Genomic DNA, 18296 nt, shown 5'->3' on the forward strand with positions numbered 1-18296 from the left:
TTGGTCAATGACATGAAAGTTTGGACCTAACTCATGCTTATCCCTAAACGGAATTTTAGATATGCAACCAGATGGAGCTTTCAGTGCAATTATTCTTTATTCTTAAACAACGGTTCAGACAAAATCTAATTTATATATCGGTTCCCTGAGTCAGATAAGCTCACCTTATTGGGGGAATTAACAAAGAGAAACACATACAGTTTTGTAGTGTAAATATTGGTGCATTTCCCATCTGACAAATTACCAATGACATAAGACAAGTTCACGTGGTATTGCACCAGCTGCGCCAAATCACAGTTAAAGTTTCTATAAATTTTCCGATCGCATGCATAATAATAATGAAGCCATAATGAAAATATAAACCATTACTAAAGTGATATAAATAATGTATCAACAAGGGGCAGACAGCGACAATCGGCACTGCAACAAAGAAAAATTTTGAATAATCCCAGCAGAAACTGACCTCAGATTTGTGCCAAAGCTTTGGCACATGCTGAAGTAAGTGCATTCAAATCTGGCACACCACCATGTGATAAATTAACAAATTGGCGTGCTCCCTTTTTCTTGTTCCATCTCTTTATTGAAAATCAAACTGAATACAAACATTGGTGGAGTTGGTACAAATACAGAATAAAGTGCGGTTCAACGGCAAGTACAATATTTATCGTAACAAAGCAATTACACAACACATAACAGTAACACGTAAATTGACTGATAGTTACTAATAGGAGTAGAGATCAGAGCATTAGGCTGACGTAGTTAGAGTGGTATAAACTTCTGGGCACAAAAAGTCCCATAAAGTAGGCAATCCAGAGGAACCGAGGTGCAAAATAATCACAAAAAAACAAGTAACAGAAAGTGGGGAAAAAAAACTGTGTTAAGGGAACAGGAGGGAGAGAAGGAGGTGTACTCCAGTCCCCTCAGAGGCAATTGGAAAATCATGGTTCAAGAAGAGAAGAGTCAAAACCTGGAGGTAAAAAATGATCTAACAATGGTTGTCAAACCTTCAAATGCTTAGGGACTGTGTCCATGAGAGTTGCCTCGATGTTACTGCGAATCATGGCCTGTGTGATCTGATTTTATGTCTCCAAAGTACATAGTGTTGTGGTCTTCCAGGCCTTTGCAATAGTTTGTTTAGAAGCTGTCATGACCTGAAGGGAGAGTTTCAGCTGGGCTCTGGTAAGGTCAAAGGAAAAATTATTCAGCAGTGTGGGCCTGGTGTTATGGAGGTGTTAACTAGAATGGAGATTATGTGAAATATTTTGACCCAAAAACATTGCACTGTTGGGCAAAACCACCAAATGTGAGCAGGTGTGATCCCACTCACCGCAACCCCAAAAACACTGGGGTGAAAAATTAGATACAAATTTGTCATGCTCTTCTTTTATTAGTTTGTCCGCAGGAAGGACTTATTAAGCAAAGAGATTGCTGCAGCCTGGCCCAGTATTTGTTAGGACTCATTTACACTTGCAATCGAGAGGTGGTAAAAATGAGTGGTTGAGCATTGGCTTTACCCCTTCCCCCTTAAGCTGCAAAGGCAGAAAAACAGGGATTGCAGACATCTTGCAGCTATGATGCTTTGATATGCAGCAAAGCAAAATCATACTTACTGATGCGCTTGGCGGCTCAAATCGGCAAGGCATGCACTAGAATCGCAGTTGCAACAGGACATTCCCATTGAAAAACTCTGTTCAGCTGTCAAAAACGAAATAAAAAACATGCATTCAGGTGACAGCAGTGTCACCTCCTGAATGCCTGTTGACCGTACCTGCACTGCTCTCTGAAACTGCACCACAGACTGCACCACATGCACATGCACCTCAAACTGCTTTTCAGAGAGCAATGGAGGTGTAAACCTTAACATGGTTATAAAGCTTAAACTTTTTTTTTCCTTGTCAAAAGAAGTTTATTGAGTATACAATGTTATAAAGATACATAAAGTAAGTTTACAAGGATCTATAAAGTAAGCTCATTGTTTTACAGTAGGGTTTCTATAGGTAAATATAATGAAATTTCAAATATTAAACATTGGGTTTACGTAAACCTAAATTAAAGATATATATCATTTCCTTAGTTACTTTTGTAGGTATTTAAATGATTTATACCTACTATACATATTGTTTACAAGTAGAGTGTATATAGGTCAAATAAATTCTGATAATGAGCTTTAATCGTAAGGTGGAGAAAAGGAAAGAAAAAGAAGAAAAAGGGTTGAAAGGTAGAGGTATGGTCCACAAGGTTGTCCTGCTCGTCAGTTTATTATTCTTTTTAGTTCTCTTTGAAGCCTTAGAATGGGTGTCTCTGTAAGTCATTTAATCTGTTACCATGGCAACAGGACAGAGTCATTGAAGTTTGACAGGAACTGTTGTTTTATCCAAGGATGCCAAAGTTTTTCAAATTTTGGAATTTGATTTTGATCGATGGCTACAATCTTAGCATGGGACATTGTATTATTCATTCTGTGAATTGTTTCTGCTAGTACCAATGTAGGAGATTTCCATGCCTTGGCCACTGTTTGTTTTGCAGCCGTTATTAGTTGGATCATAAGTTTGAATTGAGAGAGTGTTAACCATTCCGGTTTTAGATTAAGTAAAGTTAAATATGGATCTGGTTGTATTATTTTTTTAAATATTTTAGATGCAATCACGAAGACTTCCTTCCAGAAGGTTTGGATTACTGGGCACGTCCACCATATGTGTAAATATGTGCCTATTTCTGGGCATCCTCGAAAACAAAGAGCTGAGGTATTAGGTGAATATTTTGCCACTCTAGCGGGTACAAGGTACCAGCGAGTTAGGACTTTATAATTTGTCTCCAGTGCTAAGATGTTGGGTGAAGATGACTTAGATGTGAGCCATATGTTAGACCAGTCCGTGTCTTCTAAAGTTCGTCCCAGGTCCTCCTCCCACCTCTGAACGTAAGAGGGTCTATTAAGATTTGCTACTCCATATAATTGATTATAAAGTGATGAAATTGTACCTTTAGCAAATGGATCTTTTGTACAGATTGATTCAAAAATGGATAATTGGGATAATGGTGTATCCCCCTTTAGGAATGGTGTATAGAAATTTTTGATTTGGAGATATCTAAATATCTCAGAGTTTGGTAGATCATATTTTTCTCTAAGCGATGGGAATGAAAGGAATGATTTAGATGCTATGAAGTCATTTAGTGTCTGAATGCCTGATGTTGTCCAAGCTTTAAAAGAATTTGGGTAGATCCATGCCGGATAAAAGGCCGGATTTCTGATAAAAGAAAGGAGAGGATTGTGTGAAGATTGTAACAGATATTTGGTTTTTAGTTTATCTCAGAGAGATAAGAAGTGTTTAGTTATGGGATTATGAATTTTAAAGCGGTCTTTAGGATCAAGCCATAATAAATTTGATATTAATAGTGGGTCATTTTCTGAAGCCTCTATAAATACCCATAATGGGATTTCCTGTTTTGCATGGTATTTGGACAGACTGGCCAAATGTGCTGCTCTGTAGTAGTTAGTAAAATTAGGGTATCCCAGGCCTCCTTTATTTTTGGGAAGATGTAGTGTGTGTATAGGTATACGTGGTTTAGAAGAGCCCCATATAAACGAAGTTGCTCTTTTTTGTACTATTCTCAAAAAATAGGAAGGAATTGGAATAGGGAGGACTCTGAATAGATAAAGCAATTTGGGTAGAATAGTCATTTTGATTGCATTAATCTTCCCTATCCAGGATAAAGGAAGTTGCGACCATTGTTTTATTAGATTTGTGATCTGTCTTAATACAGGAGGATAATTGGTTGAGAATAAGTCAGAATGAGATGCTGTTAAATGAATTCCAAGATATGGGATTGATTTTTCTGCCCATGTGAATGGGAGTGCAGCCCTAGCCGGGATCAATTCCATGTTTGTGAGTGAAATATTAAGCATTAGGCATTTCTTAGGATTAATCATAAGGCCGGATAGGGCTGCAAATCCATCAAGAGCTGGTATTAAGTTAGGACCAGAGACCTGTGGTGATGATAGAAAAAGTAATATATCGTCTGCAAATATACATAATTTGTGTGTAATACCTCCTACTTCAATGCCAGTTATAGTTTGGTTTGTTCTGATGTATTGGGCCATGGGTTCGAGTATAAGGGCAAATAATAAGGGAGATAATGGGCAACCCTGTCGGGTACCTCTTTCGATATTAAAGGCTTCAGATTTGTATCCAGCATATTTTATATAGGCTTTGGGTTTATTATATAATGCTTTGATCAATGTTAAAAAGTGGGGTCCAAAACCCCATTTTTGTAATGAGTATTGCATATATTGCCAGGATACTGTGTCAAATGCCCTCTTAATATCGAGAGATAGAAAACATAAAGGGATTTTCCGTTTTTTAGCAATATGTGCCAATAACACTGCCCTGCGTATATTATCGCCTGCCTGTCTATTTGGCATGAAGCCTACTTGATCTCTATGTATTAATTTTCCTATAATGCTATTGAGGCGTTTTGCTATTATTTTTGCTAATAATTTAATATCGAGGTTTAACAGAGAGATAGGCCGATAATTCACACAGGAAGTATCATCAGAAAGGGGTTTTGGGATCATACAAACAATTGCCATTAGTGTTTCTTGCCGAAAAGAATGTCCATCTAGAAGTTTGTTAAAAGTTTCAGTGAGAATGGGAGAGAGTATTTCTGAGAATGTTTTATAGTATAAAGCCGAGTAGCCGTCTGGGCCTGGTCTTTTGTTAAGTTTTAGGTCTTTTATGGCGTTAGCAACTTCATCTATAGTTATAGGCTCATCCAAACTGCTTTTTTGATTCTGAGATAACTCAGGTAAGGTTATTTTTGAGAAGAAGGATTCAGCCTCTGTAGGATTAAATTCATTGTTTGTCTTATATAAAGTTGCGAGATGTGAGTGAAATTTATGGACTATTTTAACTGGATTACAAGTGTAAACATTTTTTGATAATTTCAAACGTATTGGTTTGAAAGATTTGTTAGTTGAATTTAATGCCCGAGCCAAATATGTACCTGGTTTGTTTGTATTCATGTAGAAATTGTGTTTGGAGCGTTTGAGGGATTTATCAACTGACTCAGTGAGAAATAGATCGTATTCCAATCTAGATTTTTCCAGATGAGATTTTGTACTCTGAGATGGATTATCTTGAAATGATATGTAGGCTGCATTAAATTGAGTTCTAGTTTTTTTGCTAGATTTTTGCGTTCCCGTTTAAATAGTGCCATTTGTCTTTGTATTGTACCATGCAAGACAGGCTTATGAGCTTCCCACAGTGTTATTGGGGAGATGTCTGTTGTATTATTAATTGATATGTATTCCTTTAAAGCTTGTTCAATGGCCATCTGATGTAGTGGGTGTTTGAGCATTATGTCCGGTAAGTACCACGTTGGGTCATGCGCTTTTGGTATGGCTGAGGCTATAGTAGTGTATACTGCATTATGGTCAGACCACGGAATCGGAATTATATCTGATGCAATAATTTCTGGTATCATTCCTATTGTTAGAAAAATATGATCTATTCTGGTGAAGGTTTGATGAGGGTGCGAGAAATAAGTGAATTTCTTTTTCATTGGGTTACTTTCTCTCCACGAATCTACCAGATTGTATTTGGAAAGAAGTTGAGAAAAAGGTTATTTTGGATGGTGTAAAAGGTGATTTATCTAGAAATGGGAGGAGGACCTGGTTCGAATCCCCACACATTATCACTGTTCCTATTTTGTGTGTATTAATCACTTGTAATATATGTGAGAGGAATGGTGTAGGTTGTTTGTTAGGAGCGTAGTAGGAAATCACCGTGATTGCTGTATCCATTATATAACCCATGAGTATCAGGTATCTACCTTCTGGGTCTTTAATTTCTGATGATAAGGTGAATGGTGTGGATCGGTGAAATGCAATTAGAGTTCCCCTTTGCTTGGTACAGGCAGAAGCCGTGTAAATTTGCTGATAAAAAGGAGAAATATATTTTGGAGTAGAATCTTTGGTGAAGTGTGTTTCTTGGAGGCATACTATGTGAGCCTTCTTGTTATGGAAAGTACGGAAGGCTTTGGTCCTTTTTTGAGGGACATTTATTCCCTGAACATTCAGGGAAAGTATATTCAGTGGTGCCATGGCAATAGATCAAATAGTTTTGACTTACTTTTTGTTATGCAGAGCTGACTGCGCAGATCAACCTGTGTGGACTGAAGAGATGAATAGATAGAAAAGAAACCAGTGAATTCTGGAGTAAAGAGTAAACAAAAAACATATGAGATTAGATGATACATTGTATAAATTATTTTTTGCAAGTAATCACAATTTACCCGTGAAAGAGAATAAATATCTCTCTCAGGGGAATAAGTGCCTTCGTCACACTCCCACATAATATGGTTGGGAGAATGAGGAGGGCTAATGGGGGTACACGGATCTTCCGCTTACAGGAGAGAAGTGCTATGTCAAAAGACATCAAAATGATGTTTCATTAATTGGAGTGCAGAATATAGTTTTTGTTGAAATTATTTATTCCAGGGTGGATGTATATGGTTAGTCTTGCCCTAGGCTAAATAATTCAGTTAGAAAGGTACTGTTAATAACTTTGGTATTGATGAAGATAGTTTGAATTATTTTGGGATTTTAACCCTTTTAGAGTAAACAATTACATATTTTATTCATATGCAACTGTTTAGATATGTTAACTCATAAAATTGAGGTTGTATTGCTTCAGATTAGAATAAACAAAAACATAATTCTAGGAACTAGTTAGGTAATAATATATTTGTTTTAAGAAAAGAAAGAAAAAGCTTCCATTACTTCTGGATTATTGAACATATTTGTCCTAAAAAGTAATAAATCTATTGTTATTACCTGATAATATATAACTGAACAAGAATTTCCTTATTTCACTTATATATTCTAAGGCTATATGAATCAGAAGTAATAAGAAATATAACTGGAATGTAACATGATCCCACACAGTGTGTGACTATCAGAATGCAGTTACATTCAGTTATAAATATAGGTTTTTTATAGAGAACCATCTCTTAGTATAATAAATGAAGAGATATCAGGAATTAGGATGTCAGTCCATTGAATCTTCTTGGTCCATGGATGATGTGGCATAACGGCCTCTTTTGTGAGAATGATGATTCCCATTTTGTTCTGAAATTTTCTGGGTGCTGCCTGAAGGTGAAGATGATGCCATTCTTCTGCGTGTGGGAGTGTTGCTGCTTGTGGGTTCTGTCAGATTTAATTTTAAAAGGGTTTGTTGTAGTTCATCTGCTGATCTGCTTCTGTAAATTGTACCTTGGTAGTTAAATCTGACTGAAAAGGGGAAGCCCCATTGATACATAATGTTGTGGCGTTGCAGTTCCATTAGTTGGGGTTTCATGGATCGTCTTTTAGTAATAGTAAGTTGGGATAGGTCAGCAAAAATTTGATAATTGTGTCCTTGAAAATTAAGTTCCTTTTTTTCTCTTGCAGCAATTAGTATTTGTTCTTTCGTTCTGTAATAATGAAATTTTGTGATTATATCACGTGGGGGTCCATCTTTCTTTTTGGCTGTGAGGGCTTTGTGTACTCTGTCCAGTTCTAAACGTTCAATAGGGATATCTGGCTTTAGTTCTTGTAATAGAGCAGTAATAGTAGATTGCAGGTCTGTCACAGTTTCAGGTATTCCCCTTATGCGCAAGTTTGAACGTCTGGCTCTATTTTCGAAATCTTCGAGCTTAGTTTGAAGTATTAAATTCTCTTTTTTTAATTGTTCCAATTCTGTTATATTTTCTTGGGTTGTAATTTCAATTTCATCCATTTTTATTTCTAGGGCGGCGGTGCGGTTTCCCAGTTCTCTTATTTCTTTGGTTAGGCTTTTTGTTATTTGGTCTGAGGTTTGTTTTAAAGCCTTATGAAGCATCTTTTCAAATTGTAATAATATTACTGGGGATGCTGAGGAGGCTTGTGGAGAAGTTTGTGAGAGGATTTGTTCTGTATCTGACTCAAATGGAGAGTCTTGCTGTGACATTTTCTGTCTGTGAGAGCGCCCTGATGCTGTATCTTGTGAGGTGACTGGAGCTGCTTCAGCTGCAGTGAGTGCCTGTGAGCTCTTTGTGAGGTGATTTTTATTTCTGCCACGGTTTCCTCCCAGTACCATATTTCCTGCCCAAACTTTCACAGTTTGTTCCCAGGGGCAAAAAGGTTCAAATGAATACCTTTTGAGCCTGCAGGCTCCGCTTTGTCCTTCTCTTCTCTCCTCAGCGGTGTGGAGCTCTAACAATGCATGTCTGCTCTGCTAGGCTCCGCCTCCTGCCCCCTCAAACTTTTTTTTACCATAATGCATTCTCTGCATTAAGGTAACAATCGCCCCAATAGCTGCCCCATCTCTAAACCCTTGCCTGCCTCCATGTTACTGTTCCAGAACAATCTCTGTCTCCAGCACCACTCCCCTCACTTCCTTTTGTTCACAGGCTCCTGATGCTGTTAGTCAAACTCCTTTGAGAAAGGAGCCGGGGTGTGGCTTACCGGGGCTGTGTGTGTCTATGTATGCACACAGCCCGGCTCCCAATGGGATCATGCAAGCATGGGTAACTCCTTAGCACTCAGCTTGCTACAGAAAGCACTCGAAAGAGATAGGAGCCAAAAGAGCCACCGGGGACTATCAGAAGAAGAGGTAAGTGACCTTGCTGTGCAATATCATTGTACTGAACAGGTAAGTATTACCTCTTTTTTTTTTTTTTTATCTATTTTTAGTATCACTTTAATCTCCCCGATGTCTTTCAATGTTGAGTGCATTACCAAACTGTTTTTGTTAATAAAGCAACCCTTCTACACTTTACCAGTGCATTGTGCTCTTGTTTAGTTTTTTATTGCTGTCTGTGTCCCTTCTAGGGGATTCACCCCTCTATTTATCCTGATAAATATTATCACCGGCTCTGTAAGTGAGGGGAAATTTTCAGTTGTCGTTGGAAAAGGAATAGAAGAATCTATAATATAATAATAATCATGGCGAGGGTGAATAAATGACACTACATTGATTTTGGCAGAAAGTTTTTCTTATTTGTTGAAACAAATGAGTTACTCTATGGGTGAAATGTGATAACATGTATACACATGACTAGTGTGAAAGGGGGCTAAGAAACACTTGCTGTGTATTTTATATTAGAGGGCTGACAGATTGCCATGATTCTGCTGTAATAAAAAGGAGCAGAGATTTTTGTGCCTCTGCTGTACAATTTAAAGATTAATTTCTCCACAATGTCTATGGCTACAGAGGCAAATGAAAGCTTGTTTTAAATTAATATTATAGCTTTCCCTGCTTGTTCAGAATTTGAAAAAACATTTGTGTGTATAGTTTGGACATGGGTTCACTTTAAATAAGCAATTGGAATATAGTTTCTGCTCATGCTGGTTAAATATCATTTTTTTTCAAAAACTGGAATAGTAAAAGTGCAGATTAATAAAGTTAACTGATAAAGAAAGCTATTTCTCAAATGCAAGTGTCATGAATGTAATATTATTAGAGACCCACCCCATCAGCTGATAGCTTTTTTAGCTTAGTGACACATTTATCAGTTCCACTGGGGGACAATATCGGGTTTGAGAATTTCTCATAAGGCAGATGCACAATTGCCATAAGAAAAGAAAAGTAAAATTATGCTAATAACCAGAATCTTACAGGAATGTAATCATGGAGAGTGCACAGTGGCTAGCTAAGTGGTTAGCATGTCTACCTTAAAGCTCTAGGGTTGTTGGTCTGAATCCCAACCACAGAACTACCTGCCCGGAGTTTGCATGTGGGTTTCCTCCGGGTACTCCGGTTTCCTCCCACCCTCCAAAGACATGCTGGTAGGTTAATTGGTTTCTGTTTAAAACAGCCTAGTATGTATATGCATGAGTACAAGTTAGAGAACTTAGGCTATAAGCTCCTTGAAGGCAGGGACTGATGCGAATATATGTGATGTGCTGCATACATTTTGAGCTATATAAATACCTCTATTAAATAAAGTGCACCCGGTCAATGGAAATAGCCTTACATAGCCTGGTGTAGTGGGTAGCACTCTTGCCTAGCAGTAAGAAGGGTCGCTGGTTCAAATCCCAACCACGACACTACCTGCCCGGAGTTTGCATGTTCTCCCTGTGCCTGCGTAGGTTTCCTCCAGGTACTCCGGTTTCCTCCCACACTCCAAAGACATGCTGGTAGGTTAATTGGATCCTATCTAAATTGTCCCTAGTATGTATGAATGTGTGTTAGGGACCTTAGATTGTAAGCTCCTTGAGGGTAGGGACTGATGTGAATGTATAATGTATATGTAAAGCGCTGCGTAAATTGACAGCGCTATATAAGTACCTGAAATAAAATAAAATAAATAAATTTACACCTCCGCTGCTCTGTGGAGAGCAATCCGTGATGAATTTTTTTTTGGGTTCTTTTGAGAAAACCAAACAGGCTGTTGAATTAGGATACTGTGTGACAACTGTGAGCCTTGTTTGTGGCTTTTGATTTTGTGGTGGCCCCATTCATCTTAATTCCACCATTTACAGTACCAACCCCATATGCAACAAGGAGGATCATTTTTTGACATACCACAGCATGTGTACACCTCCACCCGGCTGCCTTTGCAGCTTAAAGGGGGGTGGTGGTGATAAAACACAGCTTAACTGCCTACCTTTAACCCCCCCAAATGCAAGTGTAAATTATCTTTCAAGAGATTACCCTTAAGATACTAAAACTCCTTAGTTACCTTTAGTTCTTATCCATCAAGAAATATTCATTCCCATGACTTGGGAGAATAATAAAGAGCCCCATTCTGCATTTAAGTGCTTATATAGTATAACTTCCTCTACTTCCAGAAACAGCAATAAAATGAATGGAGCTGAACCCTTATGAATTGAGTTCAGGGCTTTCCTGACATAGAAAGCAGTTTCACGGAATGTGTAACAGCCATTAACTTAAAGCAAACCGTTTTGCATAACTTTGAAGGTCACTTGGGCAACAAAAGGTGTAAATGGAGACAAGTAACCCTGGCATGAAGAGGGAGGCCATGGGAGAGCCAGGCACTGACTATACGCGCACCTCACCCATCCATTCTGTCAGTGTTAGGGAGAACTAAGCACGTTGCCAGGACAGCAAAACGGGGAATGCAATTTAATTTCAGAAAAGCAGGGAGCTGGCAACGATGTCAAGGAAGGAACAGAGCAGAATCTGAGGATTAGTTCATTTTACATTCCCCTTGCAGGAGCCACACCATATTTCACATCTTAGCAATTGTATGTGGAAGGAGAGAGTTAACAGGAATTTCTGGCTCTCCGCAGGAAAGCAGAGCTTCCTGTTTAATCAGCTTTGCAATGAATCCCTGATCTTGAAGGGTCCTAGACACTAAACACTCAATACATGGAGGAGCCAAGTGCAAGGATGGGGGGGGGGAATTGGATATAAAGATGAATTAATAAATATATAAAACTTACCAAGCTCTTTAGATCCTTGGCTGATGCTTGCAAGTTCGCCAAGTTTCACAAGGGCATCAAAGTAGCCCTTTGCTGCTACTGTAACACCTGCAACACAAAGGACAACTTTATTTGCCTGGCAACTTAACATTTTCCATAGGTATTACTCTAACCATATGGTTATAAATACAACTATCATTAGGGCAAGTGATGGTTTTCTAAAGGATTGCAACCATTGGCCTAATGCAGTGGTCTCCAAACTGCAGCCCATGGGCAAGATGTGGTCCTTTCATTGCTTTTATCTGGCTCTTAGGGCACTATTCCTCCCAATGACACCAACAATAGGTCACTATACCTTCTACTGACACCAAAGATGGAGCGCTATTAATTCCACTGAAATCAATGATAGGACACTATTCCACCCACTGACACCATAGATGGGGCACTATTCCATCCACTGATGCCAAAGATGGGGCACTATTCCTCTCAATGACACCAATGATGGGGCACAATTTCTCCCACTTATAGCAATGATGGAGCACTAGTCCGCCCACTGACACCAACAATAGAGATTCTTGCCACTAATACCAATACCTCCTGCTGCCCACAGGTGTTATGTAATTATTTTTCCAATTTCATCTTCCAGGACAGCATATGAGAGACCCACCTAAAACAGGAATCGCCACAACCAAATAAAAAGAACACAGTCATCCAGTGTCTTTAGTATTTGTGTTTCCTCCGGCCTAGCAGGAACAGCTAAACTGTTTGTTAGTTTTTCCCTCAGGCCTTTGTGCTAGTTGCTGGGGCCTCACTCTAGATGCTTCCCCATGATTCCAGGACAGTGGCCTGGAGGGGTCACATATCTAGAGTTTTTTCTAGGCTACTTCTGTAAGTATATAAAACCAATGGCAATTTAAAAAGTCCAAAATGTCATGCGACTTCAAACTGCCATAGCAGCGCTCATGTCAATCCATCAACATATGACACGCTCTTATATAAGTCCAATGAAGTGGTTTATGTGAGTGAATCAAATTCCTTATAGGTGATAAAAGTGCTTATATTCGTGCACCACACACCCAGGCTTGTCACCGCATGAGAAGAAACTCGCCCCTTTGGGGTTAAACTCACCAGAAGTCTGAAAAAATCAAGCGTCACAAACACATCTCATCTTGCCACTTCTCAGGAATATCCACTGGCTCTGCTAATATTTTTATTGGGTATGGATGGCTCCAGAAAACAAGGGTCCTCTCCATGTGTTCTGCTCACAGAACACATGGAGAGGGCTAAGCACTATCCCCTCCATGTGGAGAGGAATAAGCACTATCACAGAGATAGTGCTTATCCTTGGCGCTGAGCGGTGCTATTGGGCCATATTTATGCACTTTCTGCTATATTACTTTTGTAAGTATCCTTGCTGTAGGCCCTTCCCTCCCCATAACCTTTTTTCCCCAAGGTTCCTTCTCCGCCAGAGGAGAAGCAGCTATCCCTGTGGGCATCAAGGCTCTAGTGGACCCTCCCTTACTCACATTTGGTCAAACTCCATGTCCTCAGTTGCTGGCTGAGCTCCTGTTGTTTACTGCTGATGGATATAGACGGATCATGGCCACTGGCTTCCCCAAATTTTTTGGAGGGAAAACTGCATGGCTTGAGCAGGATACCCCCCCCAGGGTTCAGTGAGGCTGAAGTTTAGGCTTCCTAAGTCCCTGATTACTTCTAGATGGGAGGGGCGCATGTCTGCTGGGGCAGGTAAGCTATTGTGTGTGTAGGCCAGGACAGAATGCAGCCTGCTGTGCTGCAGGTCCCCCTGAGAGGACAGCAATATGGTGGGTTTGTGAGTATACCCTGGTGCCATTATCCACAGACACCAGGGAGGGAGCGCAAACAGGTGGGGGATGGAGCAGTAGGTGGACCTGGATCTTCCCAGGACTATTACAGCAGTCTTCATCTGGTCAGCAAAGCTACACTATGCAGTCTGATTCCATACCAGTACTGTGGGGAGGCACAGTGTGGGGTTACCCCTAGGATGATTTGGGTATTGGTTGCTATGGGTGTTTGCATGCTTCCTACAAACACAGGGTAAATTTGCTCTGTGTTCTGTCCACCATTAGTGTGGTAATTTTGGAGGCAGAGGCCCTAAAGCTTGTTAATTTGCAGAGCAGAGTGCTGGCTAGAATCAGAGATCAGCATAAGCTGCAACCTGTTAACTCCTTCCTACATACACTTGTGCAGGGCTACTGGGGTCGGCTTGCTCCATGTTTATCATCAACTCCTTTTTTTCCACACTCCTTTTTTTCCAGCAAGGGGTGGTGACGAACTAGTGAGGTCTGCTGTGATTTAATCAGGACTTTCTGTACTTGCATTTGGGTATCACCCCACCCCTAGGCTGAACTAGAAACATTAAAGGTGTATCCTGCAACATTTAATTCAGTGGTTCTCAACCCTGTTACCCCTAAAAGGCCATGTTTTGGGAATTTCTCTTAGATAAAATAGCTGTCCAAAAAGCCATTGACTCTGATTTAAAGCACCTGTGCAAGATAAAGGAAAACCTGAAGGCCCCTTTCACACGTGCGGATCCGTGTTGATCCGACCCGTGAACATCCGCTTGCTCAGCGGGGATCGCTCTGTTGATCCCCGCTGAACCGGCAGATGACAGGGCGGTCCCTGCACACTGTGCAGGGACCGCCCTGTCAGATCTCCGCTCTCCCCTATGGGGGATCGGATGAACACAGACCGTCTGTCCATGTTCATCCGATCCGCTCTGCAGACGGATAGAAAAATAGGATTTTCTTCCGTCTGCAGAATCGGACAATAGCGGGCCGGATGATATCAGGTGTTAGCGGATGTTCGTCAGCTGACACCCGCTATCCCATAGGGATGCATGTATGTCCGTATTTCATCCGAAAACGGATGGATGAAATACGGACATAATGTCCGCACTTGTGAAAGGGGCCTTAGGCATGGCCTGTTTGGGGGTACTTGAGAACCACTGATTTAATTGACATGCTCCTGGGCTTAACCTCTATGCAAGGGTTGCATAGACAAACCTGTGTTTAACGATTGCTCGTTAATGCCTGCAGGTGTTGGCCTTCTGATTGCTCTGCCACCTCTTCCAAAGGTTTTAGCGGCTTTCATTTATCACTAGATTTGGACTTATGAGCTGGGAGGCTTTGTCTGTCTCCCACCTTACTGTGAGCTATGTAAAGCAGTTTAGCTGTCCTGCAATCACTATGTATATACATTGATTAAATATGATGCACAAGAAAGCCTGCAAACAGTTTGCTGAAGACAAGCAGACTAAGGACATGGATTACTGGAACCATGTCCTGTGGACTGATGAGTAGGGATGGGCGAACGGTTCGGCCCGAGCATAAGTTCGGGCCGAACTTTCGTTATTCGGCTGTTCTCAGAACAAACGGGACGTTCAACCATTTGTTCAGCCCCCCGAACCGACCACAATGCATTGTGGCGTTGAACAGTGCATTGCAAGCCCTGATTGTCTGAAGCAGTGAAAGCTTCAGCCAATCAGGGCACAGAGCACTGTCAGAGTCATGATTGGACACTGTCATCATGACTTTATCCAATCATGGCTCATTCCCACCCCACAGTATAAAAGTATTCTTTCAATGGCACCATTTTCAGTGTGATTTTGTTGTGGAGAGAGATAGAACAGGGCTCTGTTCAGTGCTATTAGTTAGTGTGCTATACTGTGCTATTTTGTTTCAATTGTCAGTGTAGAATATTAGTTTAGTGTCAGTCTAGGAATAGTGTGAGTGTAGTGAGGAGGACCATCATTCAGGTTTTCATAGTGTGCAGCTAGAGTAGGGACAGCTCAGATAGTTTCAGTGTAGTGTAGTGAGACCGTGTCAGTAATCTTGGCATTAGTATATAGCTAGAGTAGGGACGGTTGAACACTGTCTGATTTATTGCGTTACTGCCAGTTTAACGCCATATCGTATTGCGTGCGTTACTTCTAGTTTAACGCCATATTGTATTGCGTGCGTTACTGCCAGTTTAACGCCATATAGTTTTGCGTGCGTTACTGCCAGTTTAACGCCATATAGTTTTGCGTGCATTACTGCCTGTTTAACTCCATATAGTTTTGCATGCGTTACTGCCAGTTTAACGCCATATAGTTCTGTGTGCGTTACTACAAGTTTAACGCCATATAGTTTTGTGCGTTACTGCCAGTTTACCGCCAAACTGTTTTGCGTGCATTACTGCCAGTTTAACTCCGTATAGTTTTGCGTGCGTTACTGACAGTTTGACGCCAAATAGTTCTGTGTGTGTTACTACAAGTTTAACATCATATAGTTTTGTGTGTTACTGCAAGTTTAACGCCATATCGTTTTACGTGCATTACTGCCAGTTTAACGGCATATAGTTTTGCGTGTGTTACTGCCTGTTTAACACCATATCATTTTGCGTGCGTTACTGCCTGTTTAACGCCATATTGTTTTGTGTGTGTTACTGCCAGTTTAACGCCATATCGTTTTTGCGTGCATTCTTGCCTATTTAACGCCATATCGTTTTGCGTATGTTACTGCCAGTTTAACGCCATATAGTTTTGCGTGCATTACTGCCAGTTTAACGCCATATAGTTCTGTGTGCGTTACTACAAGTTTAATGCCATATAGTTTTGTTTGTTATTGCCAGTTTAACGCTATTTACTTCTGTGTGCATTACTGCCAGTTTAACGCCATATAGTTCTGTGCATCACTGTACGTTTGGCGCATTATATTGCAGTATATTATATTGTATCCGTGGAGTGTGTCTGTGTAGTGTGAGTACTCAAATTAAAGGGCACCAAACACCTCTTCACATTGATTAAAGTGCATCTACGTACAGATTTCATCTTCTCCTTTACATTTGCTTATAAGCACCGCCCCCTTCCTCCCAATAATGTCTGGGAGAACAACAAGGAGAAGCAGACGTTCCCTTAGCACTCTAAGGGCGCCAGCAATAAATGTGTCCACAGGCAAAGGTGGACGTGGTGGTCAGTCCTCAGGCAGGGCATCATTTCCTCTATTTAGTGCGTCTGCCCGTGCTATCCAGCCACAGCATGCAGAGGAGGTGGTGGACTGGCTTACTAAACCTTCCTTATCCTCCTCATCCTCTGTCACACAAGCAGAGACAAGTGTGCAGTCCCCTGCAGTTGCCAGAGTGGATAAACCTGCCTCCTTGTCCACATCTATTCCTGCCATAGCCCTAACATCAGCCATTGAGGAGTCAGCTGAGTTATTTGACCACAGCGTCAGCCACTTGCTCCTTGATGATGCCCAGCCATTACTGGATTCAGATGCTGGTTCTGAGGTTGAGGAGCGTAGAGAGAGGGAGGAACACTGGTAGACAAATTGGCATTCATGTTCCCCAAGCCGCAGCGTATTACCAAGTGGTAATGATGAAGATGGAGGAGATGGAGATGATGATGATGAGGTCACTGATGTGACTTGGGTGCCAGATAGAGCAGAGGAGGAAACTGAAGGTGAGGCGGCACAACCCCAAGGAGGTCGGCATCAAGAAAGAGTAGAGAGCAGCCACCCTATTCCATCACATTCTGCAGCTGTTATCTCCCGGCCTACTCCCCACAGGCACCACCGACACCCGAAGATCAATTTTTCTGCACCTGTTTGACAGGTGCATATCATTGCAATTTTTTACAGCAAGGCAAATTCTTGCTTACATCAAGAGTACCTCTATAGGGTTACGGTGGGAAGGCACCACCAAAACACAAAGACCAATTTTTCTGCACCTGTTTGGTGCATATCATTGCAAGACAAGTGTGTCTTGCTTACAGTCAAGCATGGTGGTGGGAGTGTCATGGTCTGGGGCTGCCGGCACTGCAGGACTCCAGTGGTAACCTGTGAAGCTCTGGTGAACTCCATGCCCAAGAGGGTTAAGGCAGTGCTGGAAAATAATGGTGGCCACACAAAATATTGACACTTTGGACCCAATTTGGATATTTTCATTTAGGGATGTACTCACTTTTGTTGCCAGCGCTTTAGACATTAATGGCTGTTTGTTGAGTTATTTTGAAGAAGGGGGGGGGGATTTGGGACTTTAGATGAGGCACATATGTGGTGTGCCTCCATCCCTGAATTCAACACTAAAAATGGGAAAGTTGGGACTTTAAAATTAGGTTATGGACACCGTGGGAATGACTGGATGAAAATACATACGCATCGGCGCCACACCCTCTGCCTCACGTCTGACATCCTGGTTGGCGTCATGACGTTGAGGCATGAGTCTTTCCATCTCGGCCGGCCAGGTGGGGAATATGGGTGTTCCCAACAGACGGCGTCAGCCATCTGTGTCGGAGTCCCGCCCCACCCCTTGCCGTGCTTGTTGTGACGCTGGTTGGGGGCCGGCGTGCACCTGTGCGGGATGCTGTATATTGACCCCCCTGCCATAGTTTGGGTTGCCATGGATTAGACACGCCACACTTCACCACAGCGGTCCACTCCTTTTACTTTTGGGGCACTTGTAAGTCATGATCAGGTTATCCTTTCTTTTGAGAGTCAGTTTTTTCTTTCTTTTTATTGTTTTACCTTCATGCAAACGGAACTGTCTCTGCAGTTTTTTACATACCTTCACACCTGACTTTTACTATGTTTTGTGTGTGACTACATTTTTACTCCCATTTTGGTTATCTGCACAGACGTCTGATTTGCAACATCTTTATTAGTCAGAGATTAACTTTTTCCCCTTGTTTTTTTTTTCACTTTTTATTATTTTTTATTCATTTATTTATTTCATTTATCATTTTTTTTTTACCTTTTTTTATTTTCATGTTTTTCTTTCCATCTACCAGGACTGACATAGTTATTATGTATTTTTTCATTCTAGGTAGTACTCACTGGCGCATCATTTGTCTTATCATTAATACCAGCTACCT

The 18296-nt window shown here is 41.0% G+C and overlaps 1 protein-coding gene and 1 long non-coding RNA gene across 2 annotated transcripts in view; one reads left to right on the forward strand and one right to left on the reverse strand.

Annotated features, from left to right (window-relative positions):
- LOC141110946 (BAR/IMD domain-containing adapter protein 2-like) overlaps positions 1 to 18296 on the reverse strand; it is a 291276-nt gene that overhangs the window by 137282 nt on the left and 135698 nt on the right. Inside the window, exon 4 of the mRNA XM_073602762.1 lies at positions 11426 to 11512. Coding sequence (XP_073458863.1) covers positions 11426 to 11512 — 87 coding nt within the window. The remainder of the gene's footprint in view (positions 1 to 11425; positions 11513 to 18296) is intronic.
- The window catches only part of LOC141110947 (uncharacterized), a 39533-nt gene that overhangs the window by 9277 nt on the left and 11960 nt on the right, over positions 1 to 18296 (forward strand). The window lies entirely within an intron of this gene.

The sequence above is a fragment of the Aquarana catesbeiana genome, linkage group LG10, assembly GCF_042186555.1.
Source record: "Aquarana catesbeiana isolate 2022-GZ linkage group LG10, ASM4218655v1, whole genome shotgun sequence".
Classification (NCBI taxonomy): Eukaryota; Metazoa; Chordata; class Amphibia; order Anura; family Ranidae; genus Aquarana; species Aquarana catesbeiana.